We start from the raw sequence: 20,169 nt of genomic DNA on the forward strand, positions 1-20,169 counted from the left end.
TTATCAAAAGTAGTTTTATTCAAACAAACAATCTTCCATCCAAAATACAAGGCATCATCAGGGAACTCCGGCTGTAAAGTACTGTCAATGAAATGTGGACTATAGGCCACCACCTGTAATTTATCTAAAAGAAAGCAAAACTCTGAAACTTAGTCTTTCACGGAGAGCCTGTCTGTTTGCTGTCAGACGCCAAAGACTGGAGGTTAATAGAGGTTGGCTTATTGGTAAATGGGTGCCACTGTCCCTGAATGCTTGGGTTGTCAGTGTGGTAGGGTTTGCGAATACGGATGATTTCCAGACCAGACTGCTGGGACATTTTCTGTATGAGCTGGGCTAATTCCTCAGCAGTCTTGCTGTTGATGTCTACTTCTCTGATGCTTCCATTCACTAAAGGAAAGTAAAATTTTACATATCAGTGAAATCTATTGTTTTTAACCCCTTCAGGATCAAGCAAATTTTCATTTTTTAACTCCCCCCCCCCCCCCCCCTCACAGTTTCAGAACCATATTATTTGTGAGGTGTTCCAATAAAGATACATATGTGTGTCTGTGTATACACAGGGAGGTGGTGTTATAAACTGTAAAGGCTGGTCAGGGATGCTGACATCACATGGGGGGGTGAGGGGGACTAGAGCTCAGATACAAGATCCAGCCAAGTCTCCTGTGACATCAAAGTATAACGTATTGTCTACTGAGAGCTGGAGACAATGCACATTTTGTAGTTGTTCTTTTTTTTAGCTTCTGACAGGCATGAATCACAAAAAAAAGCATGCCGAGGCCAGTACTATTAATGATAATGAAGAATGTAGAAAAATTCTCTCCAGCTCCCAAAAATATTTCAATGCTTTATTTTAATTCATACAAATACCAATGCGTTTCAGACCCCACTGGCTTCTTAGTCATGGTTTTCTGTAATTAAATCCACTCTATATATGCATCCTGTTGGGAGAATCCATCCGATGCCGGGCAAAGCCACATGCATCTAGACCAGGAATGTTAAACTGCGGCCCACCAGCTGTGGCATAACTACAAGCCCCATCATGCCTGGACAGCCAAAGCTTTAGCTGTCCAGGCATGATGGGAATTGTAGTTTTAAAACAGCAGGAGGGCCAGAGTTTGACACGTCTGGTCTAGACTAACAGAAAACCATGACTAAGAACCCAGTGGGGTCTGAAATGCGTTGGTGTTTAAATTAATTAAAATAAAGCATTGAAATATATTTGGGAGCTGGAGAGAATTTTTCTACTTTCTTCATTGTGAAATACCCCGGAGTCCAGGGGCATCTCTTATGCACTCCATGTCAAGGCAATCCAGCCAAGAGAGGTGAATGGCTAACTATATGAGTGCTGACCCACTAATTCACCGTTTTACTATTAGTGATAACACTTTATTAATAAGTTATGGGTCTTGGGATGAGTTTTTATTTAAACACATTTTCTGATACTTTAATACCCCTTTAATACACCTACGGTTAAATAGACAGGTCTGCATGGAGAAGACAAAAAGTTATCCAGCAAAATGTTGAAAATTGAAATATACGACAACAGAGGCAGAAATACTGGCCCATTCCACTGACATATATAGCTCCATATCTGAAAATCTGTTGGTTGTGATACAATTTTAGCTTATTTGCTAATCTCTATGAACTTCCTCAAAAAATAATAGTATAATGCTGGTTTCACACACAGCAGTTTTTTCTAACTGTTAGTACAGTTTTCATGTCAAAACCAGAAGTGGATCCAACAGGAAAGAAGTACAAATCCTCCCTTTATCTTGTCCATCCCATTTGAACCCATTTCTGGTTTTGGCACAAAAAGTGCAGTGACAGTTTAAAAAAAAAAACAACAAAAAACTGCCATATGTGAAACCAGCATAACTGAGTGCAGTATACAGGTACTTACAATATTCTCCCACCAGTTTGGGTACTCTGCATGGCTTGGGGCTGATATAGACAACAATACCGGGATTCTGCTTGGCAAAGTCAACTACTTTCTCTTCAATGAACTCCCTGGAAATAAATAGTCAATTATATCACTGTTATTCCAAGACCTATTTTCAAAAAAGTAGACAATGAGGTAGATAAACTGAAGTGTAAAAATGTGTGCAAAAGAATTTTGGGCACAGTTTGCACCAAACAACTGGGACACACATTATCAGATACATTTCTAATGCAAACTAGATAAAAGAAAACAGATTTGTGACACCCACAAGAAGGAGGTGAAAGTAGGGCATGGCATTGGTTGAAGTGAAACTGACAGCAGGCTGGAGGACTAACCAGTTGTAATGTTTCCATACTGCTAGGGACACAAAGGATGAAGGTAAGAAAAGTACCAGAACTGTTTTTGTTTGTTGTAAATTTTCAGTTTAGTCAGTATCCAAATTAGCAGATTTTGTACCCCAGTGGCAAAAATTAAAGAGAAGGGCTGTAGTCCTGCCCCAGTGCACCAAGCCACCTAATCTGCATACTAGATAAAGTGAAGATTCGCCTAAAACAGGTGACTTACATGCTTAAAGTGAATGTACCACCAGGCCCGGGCTGAAGCACTGGGAGAAGGCCAACCCACCCCCAGTGGGAGGAAACCCCAGCCCCTCTATGGAATGGCTCTATTAGAATCAATGGAGCCGTATCATAGAGGGGCACGGGTCAGCCCACCTCCAGTGCTTCAGCCTGGGCCTGGTGGTACAGTCACTTTAGAAAATGCCTGCTGTCTTGGCACACATTCTAATTTTGAAAGTAAAATTAGTCTCAAATTTACACAGTAAAGATGCACCAGATTTCAAAAACAGCCACCGCTAAAATATGGCACTCATAGGCCTCGTTCACTTCTTCCATAGAGCGCCTGTAATCATGGACTCACAATTACAGACAGCACTATGGACCCATTCATATGAATGGCCCCATTCACACAAATCACTATTCTCTACTAATAATACACTATACTATAATGTACAATAATACACTAGGTCCACCTGCAAAATAATTTCTGTTTTGTGCCAATGTATTTTCAAAAGAAAAATTAGGCAGCTCTGCAACCTGTCTGAACATTTTGTTTATACAGATCTGCACTGGGGGGGGGGGGGGGGTACCTTCCTCCTCAGCGCCCCCTGTGCTAGGGGCACATAACAGCAGCTCTTAGTTTCCCTGGAACATGACACTTCAGCTGCACTGTAACCAATCTAAGGCTCCTAAAGGGCCTTATATCTTAGTAACTTGCTGCTCTTGGTGTCATTTGTGTGACCGCCCATTTGGGAGGTGAGGTGTCAGGTACCTGGCTCCCCGGGAGGGCTGAGCGTCCTTGCTGAAGATCAGAGTGAGCCTCTTGAGCTGGCACACGTATCTCCCGACTCCATTGTGCAGCACACTCTGCAGGAAGCGGCTGGCAGTGCCCCTGGCTGTCATCCTCAATGCCCGCTAACCTCCAGCGTGCTACACTACGAAAGAACAAGCGGCAGCCCTGACGTCACAGTCACATGACCAGCCTGGAAGGGAAGGGGCGGAGCTTACGGGATGGAAAGCCGGCGGACACGCCCACAGTTTGCTAAGTTGACGTTCTCAGCGGTCATGTGACCCGGTAACCGAGGACATGCTGCTCTCCCGGGCGCTCGTATCACTTGTGAGATGTCAGTCGCACAGTGTCCCCGCCGTGAGAGGAGCCTATGCCGGGGGCTACCTCCCGCTGGCCTCCAGGTCCCTCCTCAGAAGAGACGCGCTCCGTACTCCGAGGCCGCGGTGCCTGTGGAGCGGAACATCGCACTGCAGTGCTAAGGGTCCTGGGGGCTGGCATGGAGGCGAGGACGGAGGCTGGACCTCCAACCATGAGGACATGGACGACGAAGATGATGAGGATGACATCGAAGATCTCCTCGTCTCCTCCGCCACGCCCCTTCATGCCAATCAGAAGATCTTCATAGTGCACCCCGATGTGAAGTGGGGCGCCAAGAGGCCGCACAGCACCACGGGTAATGGCCTGGTGTAGCGGCTGGAGTCCTCCAAGAGCTATGAGGAATAAGCGTATAAGACACGGCTCACACCTGGCGTTTTCAGCATATTTTATGTATAGGACCTGTTGGATGTGCAAAAATGGTGGCTATGGCTGTCAGATTCCCATTCACACTTGTATTTCATTGAGGCAGCACTTTCTATGCATGGAGATGGCATTGGTCAATCTATATACTCCTGTCTAGTGTTGAGCGAACTTCTGACAAGTGGCTAAACCCCAAGGCTTGGCATGTAAATCCCGACATCTGGAGGAGTTGGATGCCAGGAAAACATGGGTACAGCCATAGGTGGCATCCCTGATTTCCAGGACTCCCCAGGGTGACATCCAACTCCTCCAGATGTCGGGATTTACATGCCAAGCGTTGGGGTTTGGCCACTTTTCTGAAATTTGCTACCCGTCTCAGACCTCCATAGCGGCTGTTCTGATGGGTTCCTGCTCCGCACTTTATCTGGGAAAGTATACTATGCAGTATGTATTTATATGGGATAGCAGCAGAGTCAGGAGTGTTCTATCCCGTGCACGGTCTACATATACGGACAATGTGGAACGGACTTTGGACCTCCCTGCATCATCATTCATAATGATGCTGTGAACTCTTAAACTGTCTGGGCCATAGCACATTGTCCATATACGAACAGTGCACAGAACGCATGAATAAGGCCTAACATATCAGCAGTAAATACTAGCTGGAGAGAGGGGGGATGCAGCTGCAGTTGTCTCAGCACATAGCACTGTCCTGCACTACTTCAGCAAACATGGAGTACTGTATGCCAGGGGAGAGTTATCATCGCATGAAAAGTTATAAAAAATAAAATAGTAGATGCCATAGCAACCAAATCTCATTTTAGAGGCTCTAACTATAACTGCAGCCCAGCTGGTTGCTATGGATTTACTCTATTTGTGACAACACGGGTCTGTTACATTTCAGGAAACCACTGAAATGAATAGGAAAATGGCTTTCTCTATAATATGCCCCAGCACCATCTGTTATACACCATATACCTTTCCAGCTATAGGGACCTCTGCTCTTTCACTATCACAATTACAATGTTTTCTTCTTCCTTCTAGCCAAGCTGCAGGTGGCGGAGGCCGAGGCTCTTGTACAGAGTATTCCTAACTGGACGGTTGAGGATAAGTTAATCATGTCCACAAAGACACCGGATAGTAAACTCATTTTTGGCAAAGGGAATTTTCAGCTCCTTACAGGTATGCTGTACTGTTACGTTGCTTCTTTGCTTTATGGCATCTCGTAGTTTAAAGGGGTTATCCAGCGCTACAAAAACATGGCCACTTTCCCCCTACTGTTGTCTCCAGTTTGGGTGGGGTTCTGAAACTCAGTTCCATTGAAGTAAATGGAGCTTAAAGGGGTTATGCAGCGCTACAAAAACATGGCCACTTTCCCCCTACTGTTGTCTCCAGTTTGGGTGGGGTTTTGAAACTCAGTTCCATTGAAGTAAATGGAGCTTAATTGCAAACCGCACCTGAACTGGAGACAACAGTAGGGGGAAAAGTGGCCATGTTTTTGTAGCGCTGGATAACCCCTTTAAGGGTTTTCGCCACAATAAACGCTCTAGCTATATACGCAAGGTTGTTTGATCAGCAGAGGTATAAATACAACTTATGGGATATGACCCTATAAAGACCTATCCTGCCCAGTTGCCACTAAATGTATAAAGCGTGAGTTTTATTAACCCATAGCTGCACCAGGACGTTATTGAACGTCCTCGTGCCGCTATGGGAGTTCAGAGGGGGGTCGCGCGGCGACCACCCTCTGAACTGCCGCGATCCCGGGTGCCGCGAGTAGCCCGGGCTCGCGGCTATTAGCGGGCACGGTCCGATCGCCGTGCCCGCTAATTAAGTACTTAGAAGCAGCTGTCAAAGTTGACAGCTGCTTCTAAATACTTGCTGTTATACATGCCTGGTGGTCTAGTGGGGGGATCGCCCCCCTGCGGCGCGATTGCGGGGGGGCGATCCCTGCATCCATCCCGGGCCGGGGTCTGCTCCGTAATGGCGCTGATCCCGACTCGGCATTCTATTGCTTTTGGCTGCAGCAGCCAAAAGTAATAGAACACCGATCTCATGGATTCATGCAGTATAACTATACTGCATGGATCTCTATGAGAGATCAGAGTGCATATACTAGAAGTCCCCCAGGGGGGCTTCTAGTATATGTGTAAAGTAAAAGAAAAATGTATTTTTAATAACACAAAACCCCCTCCCCTAATAAAAGTCTGAATCACCCCCCTTTCCCCATTTTATAAATAAAAATAAATTAATTAATTAATAAACAAACATGTTTGCTATCGCCGCGTACGTAATTGCCCAAACTATTAATTAATCACATTCCTGATCTCACACGGTAAACGGCGTCAGCGCAAAAAAATCCCAAAGTGCAAAATTGCGCAATTTCTGTCGCCTCAAATCCAGAATAATTGTAATAAAAAGCGATCAAAAAGTCATATATGCGCAATCAAGGTACCGATAGAAAGATCACATCATGGCGCAAAAAATGACACCTCACACAGACCCATAGACCAAAGGATAAAAGCGCTATAAGCCTGGGAATGGAGCCATTTTAAGTGACGTATATTTGTTAACAACGGTTTGAATTTTTTACAGGCCATCAGATACAATATAAGTTATACATGTTACATATCGTTTTAATCGTAACAACTTGAGGAACATGCATAACAAGTCAGTTTTACCCCAGGGTGAATGGCGTAAAAACACATTTCCCCCAAATAAAAGAAATGCGTTTTTTTTTTCAATTTCACCACACTTTGAATTTTTTTCTGGTTTCCCGGCACATTTTAGGCAAAAATTACATCTGCCATAGCAAAGTACAATTAGTTGCGCAAAAAATAAGGGCTCACTTGGGTCTCTAGGTGGAAAGATGCAGGCGCTATGGCCTTATATACACGAGGAGGGAAAAACGAAAACGCAAAAATGAAAACTGGCTGTGTCCCCTAAGGGTTAATATAATTTTAAAATAAACTGTGTTCCCCCTAATAGCTTAAAGGGAATCTGTCACTAGATATATACTGCCTTAAATTGACTGTACCACCAGGCCCAGGCTGAAGCACGGGAGGCGGGCCGGCCCACCCCCAGTAAAAAGAAAACCCAGCCCCTCCATGACGTGACTCCATTAGAATCAATGGAACCCTATCATAGAGGGGCTAGGGTTTCCTCCCACTAAGGGTTGGTCGGCCCGCTATCCGGTGCTTCAGCCTGGGCCTGGTGGTACAGTCACTTTAAACAAGGGCAGCATAAAATAGTGACAGAAATGCTGAACAGATTAGTTTACTACTTACAACATTCCGTTCAGCCGTTCTCCTAATATGCAGGAGAATAGGAATTTTGCCACACCCCTGAATAATGAGCACTACCGGGCTCATCAGGCTACGGATTTGAGTGGCCAGACGCTCCAGTCAAACGGGGAGGACATGATTGTCATTCTCATGATTGTTGTAGGTCCTTAAGGTCTGACCCCCACCAATAAGCCATTACACTGCAGAGAGGGGATAAGTGTCTTTTCGGGGAAAACCCTTTTAAACTTGCTAAAATTAGGAGAGATTACCCAACTTATTTTCAAATTTACACAAATATGCACCTAAAGAGGTTTATTTAACAACAAAAGTTAGTCCCTATCTACAAGATAGTAGTTAACAAGCTAATCAGTGGGGAATTGGGGAATGGGAGCACTGTGATTGCGACAACAGAGAAAAGAATAAATAGAGTGCAGAATGCAGGCACTGACAGCACTGCATTCTTATTAGCAATTCTGAACATTACCAAGTGGTGGTTTTTCACTGTTCGGACCCCGTTGGTAAGGTCTTTAAAGGGGTATGCTTAAGAAAAAAAAAGTATATATTTTTTTTTTACATACATATCCACTTTTGTTGACTGGAAGCAGTAAGGTATGACACTGCTCCTACTGCTGCCACCAATGTTTGTGCCCTGCAGTTCCTGATCCCCTGCTTTGTTCAAGCGCTGCCGAACAGAGATATGCACAGCAGGGTCCTGTTCCCCCCATATACTGTATATTATTATATACAGTATGCAGTAAACATTGCCTACTATTAGTGATGAGCGAATAGTATTCGATTGAATAGCTATTCGATTGCGTTTGAATATTCGAACGATAACGCAGTAAAAATTAGATTACGACTAAAAATATAAAAAACATATATTTAGAAGATGTTGTGAGACAGGCAGTGTGTTCATACATCTACTGATGTGTATACGGCTGTATACTGTGATTGCGGGATAATACCTGTTATCTTGCTACTACTGATTTGCGCAGTCTGCGTCCTGTAAAGGAGTTGAACAGCTCTTTCATTTTATTATTGTAAAAAACAATTATATATCTGGTATACGGCTGTATACTGTGATTGCGGGATAATACCTGCTATCTTGCTACTACTGATACATACACAAGTGCATACTGCTAGACCGTAACGTACACTTCTTCTTTACATTTGTAATTTGTTCATGAATGTTCGATGAGCATGAACCAATCACGAACACTTGTCATTGTGCACTTGGAGACCTCCTAGCGGTTGAATCTTGATTTCCAGGTCCCAAGTATTTTTCTCCCATAGACTATAATGGAATTCGATATTCGTTCGAATATACGAATGGTGGGAGCTATTCAAATTGAATTTTAAATTATCGAATATTTCACTATTCGTTCATCTCTACCTACTAAACAAATTGTCTCTCCATTCTGTATTATCCAAGCTTGTATTGTATTAATAAAACTCCACTTTAAACTGCAATTTGTTAGTTGCTTGGTTTCCCTACTTGTACTAGTGAGGTTGATGTATCCGTCTCCGCTGAGCACCTACTCTTCTAAGAGGTTGTGCGGTTATACATTTTCTATAACAGTGACAGGGTACAGTACACTTTTTTGTGCTAGTACTGGGAACATTAGAAGAACAAACACTCATATTAAAGAATGAGAACCAGGTACCTGCTTGTGTTTTGTTATTCAGTTCTGGGGAAATAAGTGGACACTATAGTGAGCACTTAAAATTGTCAGTTGCCACCCTTTTATAGCATGTTCTTATGAAAAGTTCACTTTATCTATTTATTCTGTATATTGTCTGTTACAGAAATTATTAAAGGACTTCCGCAGCTCACAGCAGTTTTCTTGAACGTTGAAAGACTTTCTTCATTGAGTGAGGTAATATTGAATGTATGGTCACTAGAGATGAGCGAATCGGGTTAGAGTCCATCCTAACCAGAACGTTTGGTATTTGATTAGCTGGGGCTGCTGAAGTTGGATAAAGCTCTAAGGTTGTCTGGAAAACATGGATACAGCCAATGACTATATCCATGATTTCCACATAGCCTTAGGGCTTTATCCAACTTCAGCAGCCACCGCTAATCAAATGCCGAAAGTTCGGGTTCGGATGGACTCGAGCATGCTCGAAGTTTGCTCATCTCTAATGGTCACTATTACTGAATGTGCACAGTGAGATGTCTTATTGACAGCAGTAATAGAGACATAGCGACATTTCAGTTCCTAACCCCATCCCCATCTTATTCTTTTCTATTGCTCATTGAAGAGTTAGAACGCGAATTCCACAGAAAACCCAATTAGATATAGGAGGGGGTAACGTCCTCCACGCCGATATACACACTCCTGTGCTACTATAAAGCAACAAATTTAATTCATAACAAAGTAAGCACTTAGGAACTAAAACATAGCTTTTAATCAAGATAAGAATAAAAAAGAAAAGTATATATAGCTCAAATATATAGAATCACCAATCTGAATCAAAATCACCGCACTTAGGAAAATAACAGTGTGAATGAATAGACAACGGAACGTATTAAAAGGGAAACACACAAGAGGACAAGGTGCACTCTGTCCACTCCTAGATTGTGATACTTTCCCTACCTTTTGGGGTGACCCACCTCCTTAAAAGGGTGGCCCCAACCACGATGACGTTCCCTTCCCTCCTCTAAGTGCAGGACAAGACACAAACAAACACAAAATGTGAATCACACAAAATGGGGTACCACACCAAACCAATATACAAAAAAGAATCCAACGCGTTTCACCTGTACAAATAATAACAGGATCATCAGGGATATAGTGGTGTACAACAAACAATAACAACAAAAGAAAATGTAGTGCAATAGATATACAGCGCAAAACCACCTGCACCACCTCCGGTGGATTGCTGGATGATGCTGAGGAGTAACTCAGTGACACATGTGTGTCTCAGAATGCACATGGGATGATGCCAGTACTAGTAATCAGGACAATAGAAATCCTAAGTATTACAGCAAGTGAATACCACCAATACGACTCTTGGGAGTCAGTACCCAAATGCCAGGATATAGCAGAAAATGAATGTGACAGGCATGCTAAGATACAGTATACTGTTTGCAATTAGCCCAGTCAGGCAGCTGATAGCTGCATCCTACTATCACTGGATTATTAAATGCTCAATAGCACAAAAGCACAAAGTATACATGTGTCTGAAAACCAGCAATACTTATCAATAGCGTCCCGATGGTGGAACAGGCATCCTGTTGCAGATGTCCAGTGTACTCCTAAGGTGGTAGGTGCCAGGATGTAATGCCCCTACTAGGGGCATTACATCCTGGCACCTACCACCTTAGGAGTACACTGGACATCTGCAACAGGATGCCTGTTCCACCATCGGGACGCTATTGATAAGTATTGCTGGTTTTCAGACACATGTATACTTTGTGCTTTTGTGCTATTGAGCATTTAATAATCCAGTGATAGTAGGATGCAGCTATCAGCTGCCTGACTGGGCTAATTGCAAACAGTATACTGTATCTTAGCATGCCTGTCACATTCATTTTCTGCTATATCCTGGCATTTGGGTACTGACTCCCAAGAGTCGTATTGGTGGTATTCACTTGCTGTAATACTTAGGATTTCTATTGTCCTGATTACTAGTACTGGCATCATCCCATGTGCATTCTGAGACACACATGTGTCACTGAGTTACTCCTCAGCATCATCCAGCAATCCACCGGAGGTGGTGCAGGTGGTTTTGCGCTGTATATCTATTGCACTACATTTTCTTTTGTTGTTATTGTTTGTTGTACACCACTATATCCCTGATGATCCTGTTATTATTTGTACAGGTGAAACGCGTTGGATTCTTTTTTGTATATTGGTTTGGTGTGGTACCCCATTTTGTGTGATTCACATTTTGTGTTTGTTTGTGTCTTGTCCTGCACTTAGAGGAGGGAAGGGAACGTCATCGTGGTTGGGGCCACCCTTTTAAGGAGGTGGGTCACCCCAAAAGGTAGGGAAAGTATCACAATCTAGGAGTGGACAGAGTGCACCTTGTCCTCTTGTGTGTTTCCCTTTTAATACGTTCCGTTGTCTATTCATTCACACTGTTATTTTCCTAAGTGCGGTGATTTTGATTCAGATTGGTGATTCTATATATTTGAGCTATATATACTTTTCTTTTTTATTCTTATCTTGATTAAAAGCTATGTTTTAGTTCCTAAGTGCTTACTTTGTTATGAATTAAAATTCATTGAAGAGTTATTTTAAGTTAAGTCAATCTATACCCTATCTACAGGATATGGCATTAGTGTCAGATCACAGGGGTCTGACTGCTGGGACACCTGCCATCTCCGATACACTCAACACAAAGGTGTCGGGGCCATACTCTGGAGATTGCTGGTGGTTCCAGCAGTCAGATTCCCCTCAATCAAGTAGAGGCTTATGCAAGCTGCAGGGTCCTGTGTGTGGATTCTCTCCATACAGCCTGAACAACTCTTTTTAATATGGAACCCTGCTAGTGCCTATGGACTCCTTGTGCGATGCAATATACTACCCTAGATGCAATGTGTCTAAAAGTAAAATGTCTCCTTACATACATAGTCCTCTTTCTGTCAGATGCTTAAAGGGGTTATCAAGGCTCAGAAATTCTTCCAAAAAACGCACCTCTTCTGTCCTCAGTTTGGGTTTGGTTTTGCATTCTATGGTTTTGTTCCATTAAAGTTAATGTAGCTGTAATCCAGACAACCTGAGGACAGGGGCGGTGCTGTTTTTGAAAGAAAGTAGCTGTGTTTTTTCTAGTCCTGGATAACCCTTTAAGGAATCCAACAGGAAAAACCTTAGTATGCTGTAATATAAAATTGATGGCATAAAGCTGTACAGTAAAGGGCTTATGTTCGAGCCCTATTATGGCTCCATACAAAATGTTGTTAATAATATGGTCATGTGCATGGGCCCGTTATGTAAACATTTCATCAATTCTGACAGTGTTTGATATTATACTTGCCTAAACAGAAAGAGCTAGAAGCAGCCTGGGGAGTGAAAGTTTTTGACAGATACAGTGTGGTCCTAAGTATTTTCCGCTACAATGCACGAACTAAAGAAGCCAAGTTACAGATTGCACTAGCTGAGCTCCCACTGCTAAGGTATGGAGACACCCTATGTTATCCCCTTTCAATTGTCTTACTTTTCTGTGCTGCAGATTTGATATCATTACTAATGAAGTAGTAACATTTTATATCGCGTCTGTCAAAGTTAGTTCCTTTAACCCCTTAACGACATCGGGCGTAAACTTAAGCCTTTGCGCCCTGGTACTTAGCGCATCAGGGCGTAAATTTACGCCCGATGTTTCCCTGATCGCTGCGTGTTCGCACACAGCGATCGGGTAGGATGGCCTGCTATAAATCATAGCATGCCATCTTAGCTTCTCGGCACGGGGGGTGGTTAACACCCCCCGTGCTTACGATCGCCGCTATTGGCTGATCAATTCAGATCAGCCAATAGCGCCGATCGGAACCTTTCCGGGTCATCGGTGACCCGATGACCCGGAAAAAAATGGCGGTCGGTGCTGTCCGAGGACGGCACCGACCGCCATTACTGTAAAATGTAATGGTGGTCACGATGCCACCGGCCCGATCGCCGTGAACGGCTGGCCTGTAGCAGCCGGCCGTTCACGGCGATCAGGTCGGTGGCATGGCAATCAGAGTCCCCCAAAATAGTAAATACCTGCTCTGGACCCCTCAGCTACCTAGCTGAGAGGTCCAGAGCAGGTATTTGTACATTACTCACCTGTCCCGGGGTCCTGATCGGCGTCTTCCGGGTTCGCGGCGTCCTCCTTCTTCTCATTCGCTCTTCGGCTCTTTCCAGCGGTCCCCATCGGCTTTTTTCGGCTGTTTTCGGCTCCAGCCTCGTCTTTTTCCGGATTTTGCGCTCTGCTGCCCCCTAGCGGCTGATATGTGTAATACACTTATCAGCAGCTACAGGGATGTTCAGAATGTAGAAAAAGTTTTTGGTTTTTTTTTCCAAATTTTATTTTTTTTCTATTTTCCGCACCCTATCGCCGCTGAGTGTTGATCAGCATCGCACGAAAGTGCGCTGCTAATCAGCAACTCCTCCTTTTTGGCGTAGGGTGTTTTTTTTCTATATCCTACTGCCACGGTCTGCTGATAAGTGCCGCACATAAGTGCGGCATTTATCAGCAACGCCTTTGTTGGCGTAGGATTTTTTTATACTTGCTGTAAAAAAAAAAAAAAAACACGGAAAAAACACTACATTACACCACACTACATTGAATAAAGTTTGACACTACACCACTACATACCCCATATACTAGTCCCCGTATAAAGATGGCCCCCAGGGTGTTTTCGGCGTCAGAGGGATACGTTATTATTGCCTCCGACATCGAAACAGCCAGTGAGGATGAATGGGGGGGATCCTTCTTTCCTCCATTCATCCTCATCATCCTCATCATCCAGTGACGTGTCTGGGGGTAGCGTAGCGTACGCTGCCCCCCAGACACGTCTTTTCCGCCAGTACCGTCCCAATAAGAAATGACTGTATGGCGTGAAATTCTACTAACTCTGTGAGCGTACCTCTGGGTACTCTTACAGATTTAGGGTACGTGCACACTGCGGAATGGCGAAGGATAACCCTTTGTGCATTCCGCAGCTGGCACCTGTCGGCGGAGTGATGCGGGCGCGCGTCTCCACCCGTGTCATAGACTCCATTCTATGCACAGGCGGATTCCATCGTCCATCCAAAGAATGAATACGTTGGATGGAGAGCGGAATCCGCCCGTGCATAGAATGACACGGATGGAGACGTGCGCCCGCATCACTCCGCCGGCGGGTGCCAACTGCGGAATGCACGAAGGGTTATCTGTCGCGATTCCGCAGTGTGCACGTACCCTTAGAGTGTATGTAGGAAGGGACACCCGAATCCAACCCCAGATGCCCCCCCCCATCCTCGGAACAAGTGGGAAGATCGTCCGGGAACTGATCTTCCCACTGCTGGATAAAGGTTACCACCTGTACGGGGATAACTTTTATACCAGCACCCATTCTTCCGGTCCCTCGCTGCCCTGTAGCTTGCGGCACGATCCGAACATATCAGAAGTAGTAATAGAGCCCTAATATTTAGCAGCCATGGAGCGGACCCAGCGCTTCTGGATATGAAGGACCCCGAATCGCACCAGGACAACATTTTCCAGGTGACGTCCCCCACACTGGAAAACAGGAGACTACAGAAGAAGTGCAGAGTGTGGCGTAACAGGGGGATCAGGAAGGATGCCATTTTCCAGTGTGACACCTGTCCTGATCCCCCTGGCCTCTGCATACTGGATCGCTCCAAGGCGTACCACACGTCATTGGGGTTCTACATTATCTAAATTCTGTCCCTTAATCCTATTTCAGGGGTCACGTTGATCCGGGGATTATTTTGATCGCCATTATGGAGTCGGGAAGGAATTTTTCCCCTGTGATGAGGCTACTGTCGTCTGCCTCACGAGGGTTTTTTGCCTTCCTCTGGGTCAACACAGGTTGAATTTGATGGACACCTGTCCTTTTCAACCTTATAAACTAATAATTGGCCTAATACCCCCAAATAAATTAGAATTGTCCCTTTTCCCCAGCTAAGTAGGTATGGCCGCCATTCCCATTAGAGGATGCCATGATGCAATTACAAAGCCTCTGTGCGGCCAGGACAGTAGAAACCCCCCACAAGTGACCCCATTCTGGAAACTACACCCGATAAGGAATCTAACAAGGGGGGCAGCGGGATATGGCCCCCTGGTGACGGCCACATTTGGGACGTGAAAATGAAAAAAAATTGTATTTTTTATTTTCTCGGCACATGTTCTACATAAGTGCCCGTCACCAGTGGGGTCCATATCCTCACTGCACCCCTTGTTAGATTCCTTATGGGGTGTAGTTTCCAGAATGGGGTCACTTGTGGGGGGTTTCTACTGTCCTGGCAGCACAGGAGCTTTGTAAATGCGACATGGCCTCCATCCTCCATTCCAGCCTCTAAATGGCGCTCTGTCCCTTTGGTGGCTTGCCCTGTGCCCATATGGCACATTATGCCCACATGTGGGGTATTTTCGTACTCAGGGGAAACTACCCTACACGTTTTGTGTTCATTTTCTTTTTTAACCCCTTGTGGAAATGGAAAAAATCAAGGCTAGACCAACATTTAGTGTAATTTTTGTAAAATTTTTACTCTAAATCATTAATCTTGTCATGATTTTTTCATTTTCACAAGGGTCTAAAAGATAAAAAAAAAAAACACTAAATGTGTAGCGCAATTTCCCTTGAGTACGGAAATACCCCACATGTGGACATAAAGCGCCATGCGGGTGCAGGGTAAGCCTCCGAAGGGAAGGAGCGCCATTTGGTATTTGGATGGAATGGATTTCGAGGGGCCATGTTGCATTCAAAAGGCCCCTGTGTTACCAAGACAGTTGAAACCCCCCACAAGTGACCCCATTATGGAAACTACACCCCTCAGGGAATGTAACAAGGGGTGTAGTGAGCATATGGACCCCACTGGTGACGGGCACAAATGTGGAACAATGTGGCGTGAAAATGAAATATTACATTTTTTACACTATAATGTTGGTTTAGCCTTGAATTTATCATTTTCACAAGGGGTTAAAAGAGGGAAAAAAAAACAATGTGTAGAGCAATTTCCCCCGAGTCCGTAAATACCCCACATGTGGACATAAAGCTCCATGTGGGCGCAGGGCAAGCCTCCGAAGGGAAGGAGCACCATTTGGATTTTGGAGGTTGGATTTGGCTAGAATGGATGATGAACGCCATGTCGCATTTACAGAGCCCTTGTGCTGCCAAAACATTGGAAACCCCCCACAAGTTACCCCATTCTGGAAACTGCACCCCTCAGGGAATCTAACAAGGGGTGCAGTGAGGATATGGACCCCTTGATGACGGGCACATTTGTGCCATGAAAGTGAAAAACTGAAAATTTTCCCTTTCACGTCACATTGTTCCACATTTGTGCCCGTCACCAGTGGAGTCCATATGCTCACTGAACCCCTTGTTAGATTCCTTGAGGAGTGTAGTTTCCAGAATGGGGTCACTTGTGGGGGGTTTCCAGTGTCTTGGCAGCACAAGGGCTCTGTAAATGAGACATGGCCCTTGAAATCCTTTCCAGTGAAATTCAGCTTCCAAAAGCCAATTGGCGCTCGTCCTGCGCCCCCTTGGCACTTTATCGCCACATGTGGGGTATTGCCGTACTTGGGAGAAACTGCGCTACACATTTTGTGTCTTTCTTTTCCTCTTATCCCTTTAAGAAAATGAAAAATTGAAGGCTAGAACAACGTTTTAGTGTAAAAAATAAATTTTTCTTTTTTCACGCCATATTGTTCGGAAAATCTGTGAAGCACCTGTGGGGTCCAGATGCTCACCGCACCCCTTGTTATATTGCTTGAGGGGTGTAGTTTTCTAAATGGTGTCCCTTTAGGGGTGTTTTTTAGGTTTTGGCACCCCAGAGCCTCTGCCAACCTGAAGTGGTACAGTCAAAAATGACCAAATATAACGGAGGCGTTGAAATTCACTAGGCGCTCCTTTATATCTGAGGCTTGTGGTTGCATCAAATAGCGCAATAGGGCCACAAATGGGGTATTTCTATAAACTGCAGAAACGGGGCAATAATTATTGGGGTGCATTTCTCTGGTAATAGGTTTATAATTATGAAAAATATTGGGTTACAATAAAATCTCTGCACAGAAAATTAAAATTTTCAAATTTCGTACACACTTGGCTTTTATTTCTGTGACTCCCCTAAAGGGTTAAAACACTTTCTGGATATGCTTTTGCAGAGTGTGGGGGGTGCAGTTTCTGAAATGGGGTGCTTTGTGGGGCTTTCTAACATACAGGCCCCTCAAATACACTTTAAACCTGAACAGGTCCCTAAAAATATCTGATTTTGAAATTTTACTGAAAATTTGGAAATTTGCTGCTAATGTTTTAAGCTTCCTATTATCTAAAAAAAATGAAAGATCGTTTAATAAATGCTGCCAACATAAATTGGACATGCTGCTAATACTATTTAATATATAATTTATGTGGTATAACCACTTTCTGTATAAGCAAAAAAGTTTCAAAGTTGGAAAAATGCATTTTTTCACATTATTTGGTTTTTTTTCATAAAGATTCGGTATGAGTATCGACTCCAATTTACCAGAAATGTAAAGTACAATATGTCACGAGAAAACAATCTCAGAATCAGCCGGATAGGTAAAAGCATCCCGAAGTTATTAATGAATAAAGTGACACTGGTCATTTTCATAAAATTTGTCTCTGTCATTAAGGCCATTTCAGACTCTGTCCTTAAGGGGTTAAAGACCATGGAAACTTTTTCAGATATATTTTTTTGATTGTGTGTATATTATAATAAAAAAAAAATACAATTAATGAAATTAAAATTAGTTAAAATTAAAAACTGGACGATTCCTCTTCCTCAACTTTTTTTTTGTCTTACACCACATTTTAAAGGGTACCTATCATTTAAACAAACTTTGGCACGTCATAGCGACATGTCAGAGGTTTGTATCGGTCGGGGTCTGGGCGCTGAGACCCCAGCCGATCATTAGAATGAAGTAGCAGATGCATGCAGTATTGCGTGCTCTGCATCTCCGTCTCACTGATAAAGTAGTGCTAGACAGAATTATAATGGAGCCCTATGAAACTTCCTGTAGTCACTGTACGGGACTTTCTATAGGGCTCCATTATAATTCTGTCCACCGCTACTTTAGCAGTGAGACAAAGATGAAGAGCCAGAGCGCCTGTTAATGCGTTCGTCCTCTCTTTTGTTCTAACGATTAGGGGGGGTCCCAGCAGGTTTGTGCATAGCCGCCTACCCCTTCTTACCGGTCCGGCTCTTTTGATCTGTAGAAGTGCCTCCCGTTTTGAAGAAATTAAATCTTCCAAAAATATGCAATTTAGCTCTTTTGGTGCACTGGGAGTGTTCCTGCTGGCACAGGTGCTCAAGCCTACATATGCATAAGCAGGCAGGCAGAAATTTATGTCAGTAGGCATGAGCATCAGAGGCAGCAGGTGAGCCCAAAGGTGCTCTAAAAGCCCCCAGTGCTCTAAAGGAGCTAATTTGCATATTTTGTACGATTTTATTTGTCGAAAACGCTACGGACTTAAGATTCAGACAACTTGTGTCAGAGAAAGTAAGTGACTACCAGGCTATCATATGCAAGAACTTGCTGACAGTTTCCCTTTATTTTAGGATTGCTGCAAAGTATTTTTTTATTTTCATTAATCATTATTATGTCTTTGAGGGCTTTTCTTACTTTAAAAAAATTCTCTTCATTTGGGTAATATTTTCAACAGGTCTAGGCTTAAAAATGAAATGGCTCACTTGGACCAGCAGGGTGGTGGATCTCGATATATCATGGGATCAGGTAATGTGCATTCTCACCCTAATGTGAACTGATGAACTGAACATATATAATATAAATACAATCTAAGCTCATACATCAAAGGTATGAAAGGGTCTCATTTCTTTTTTTTTTAACTGACCCCTAAGCATCATTTTAGAATATTCATAATCACTTATCAGTTGGCAGAGCCTGGTATTGAGATCTCTGTAAAAACAAAAAAAATGAAATAATATATATAATAATATATATAATAGAAATACATTATAATGATTATAGCTTAATTTTAATTTAAAAAAAAAGTAATTAAAAAAAATTAGGTATTTAATATAGCCATTTCAAAATTTAAAAGTGGTTAAATGTGTATGTGGATGACATGAAAGGAAAAAAAGCAGCATACTAAACTACCTTGGTCCCACATAGTGATGTCACAATACCAAAAGTTCGATACCAATACTCGATTTTTTTTATTTTGATACCTAAGTATAAGAAAAAGCTACACCCCCCCCCCCCCCAACCGTTTTTACACCGTTAAGGTCTTCAGGTCTGCACTATTACGGATATCTTTTGGTGTAATAGGGCCCTTAGGGGTGACAAGGTGTGTCCACAAGATGGCACGTGAGCTTTGTGATAAAATTGTACAAAAAAACTGTGTGGGTGGGGTAGTAGGAGTCGTAAGGTGGTAGGGGTTTGTCTGAGGGATAGAGTAGGAGACAGCAATGGGGACACAAATGCTCGGAGCAGATTGGGAAAGTAGCAGAAAAAGAAAAGAACACAGGGACTGTTTGGGGACCATATTGAAAGGGAAGGGGCACAAAGTGACGGGAGGTCTGGAGCAGAGACACAAGGTAGAAATAAGAGGTGGAGGAGCATTTGGGGAGGGAGTAGGATGCTCCATGGAGGGGAGCACAAAATGGCAGGGGATCTCTAGGGATAAGAGGGGCTGAAAAATGGGTAGAGAGCTCTGGCCTGGTTGTGGTCTCTAGAGGTGGTTAGGGAGCAGATAAGGCAGCTGTACCCAGGCTGGAGGGGTCCATGGATCAGATGGTTTGTACTGGTCCCAGATGGCACCGGCTATAACTGGACATACATAGCAGATCCTGAGGGTATGCAACACATGTCTTCATGGGAACACCTCTGACTGCCACTACAGGATTTACATGTAGGGGCCCCCCCATTCAGTGCACAGCAAAGTAAGTAAGGCCGGGCAGTTTTGTACTGCAAAACCTACATGAAAAATAAATATTAATGGCTTTTCTGCAGGGGTCATGTACTTAGCAGGTAACTCTTGATGTATACTCCTCAGTGTTATTTATGAGGAGCAGGAGATACAGGACCTTCACCTCATTGGCTCACAGATCACTCTGACCCTGACCCCTGCCGATAGCCTGTCATCTCTGCTGCACTGCTCACAAAAGAGACAGGAGAAGTGTGATTTATTACCTGTTCTTTCTGCTGTGTCCCGACACTGCTCTGCCTCAT

General features: G+C 43.7%; 2 protein-coding genes across 2 annotated transcripts in view; one reads left to right on the forward strand and one right to left on the reverse strand.

Moving 5' to 3' along the window:
* MRPL43 (mitochondrial ribosomal protein L43) lies at positions 1-3,490 on the reverse strand. Its single transcript, XM_069970824.1, has 3 exons — positions 3,269-3,490; positions 1,901-2,007; positions 1-387 (listed from the first exon to the last, which is right to left on the reverse strand). The coding sequence occupies exons 1-3, from the start codon at positions 3,397-3,399 to the stop codon at positions 158-160; spliced, it is 468 nt and encodes a 155-aa protein (XP_069826925.1). The 5' UTR covers positions 3,400-3,490; the 3' UTR covers positions 1-157.
* GTPBP6 (GTP binding protein 6 (putative)) overlaps positions 3,371-20,169 on the forward strand; it is a 23,024-nt gene continuing 6,225 nt past the window's right edge. The window contains exons 1-5 of the mRNA XM_069970822.1: positions 3,371-3,959; positions 5,069-5,206; positions 9,115-9,185; positions 12,300-12,430; positions 18,641-18,711. Of these exons, the coding sequence (XP_069826923.1) occupies positions 3,584-3,959; positions 5,069-5,206; positions 9,115-9,185; positions 12,300-12,430; positions 18,641-18,711 (787 nt within the window). The 5' untranslated portion in view covers positions 3,371-3,583. The remainder of the gene's footprint in view (positions 3,960-5,068; positions 5,207-9,114; positions 9,186-12,299; positions 12,431-18,640; positions 18,712-20,169) is intronic.

The sequence above is a fragment of the Dendropsophus ebraccatus genome, chromosome 5 (assembly GCF_027789765.1).
Source record: "Dendropsophus ebraccatus isolate aDenEbr1 chromosome 5, aDenEbr1.pat, whole genome shotgun sequence".
Taxonomy (NCBI): Eukaryota; Metazoa; Chordata; class Amphibia; order Anura; family Hylidae; genus Dendropsophus; species Dendropsophus ebraccatus.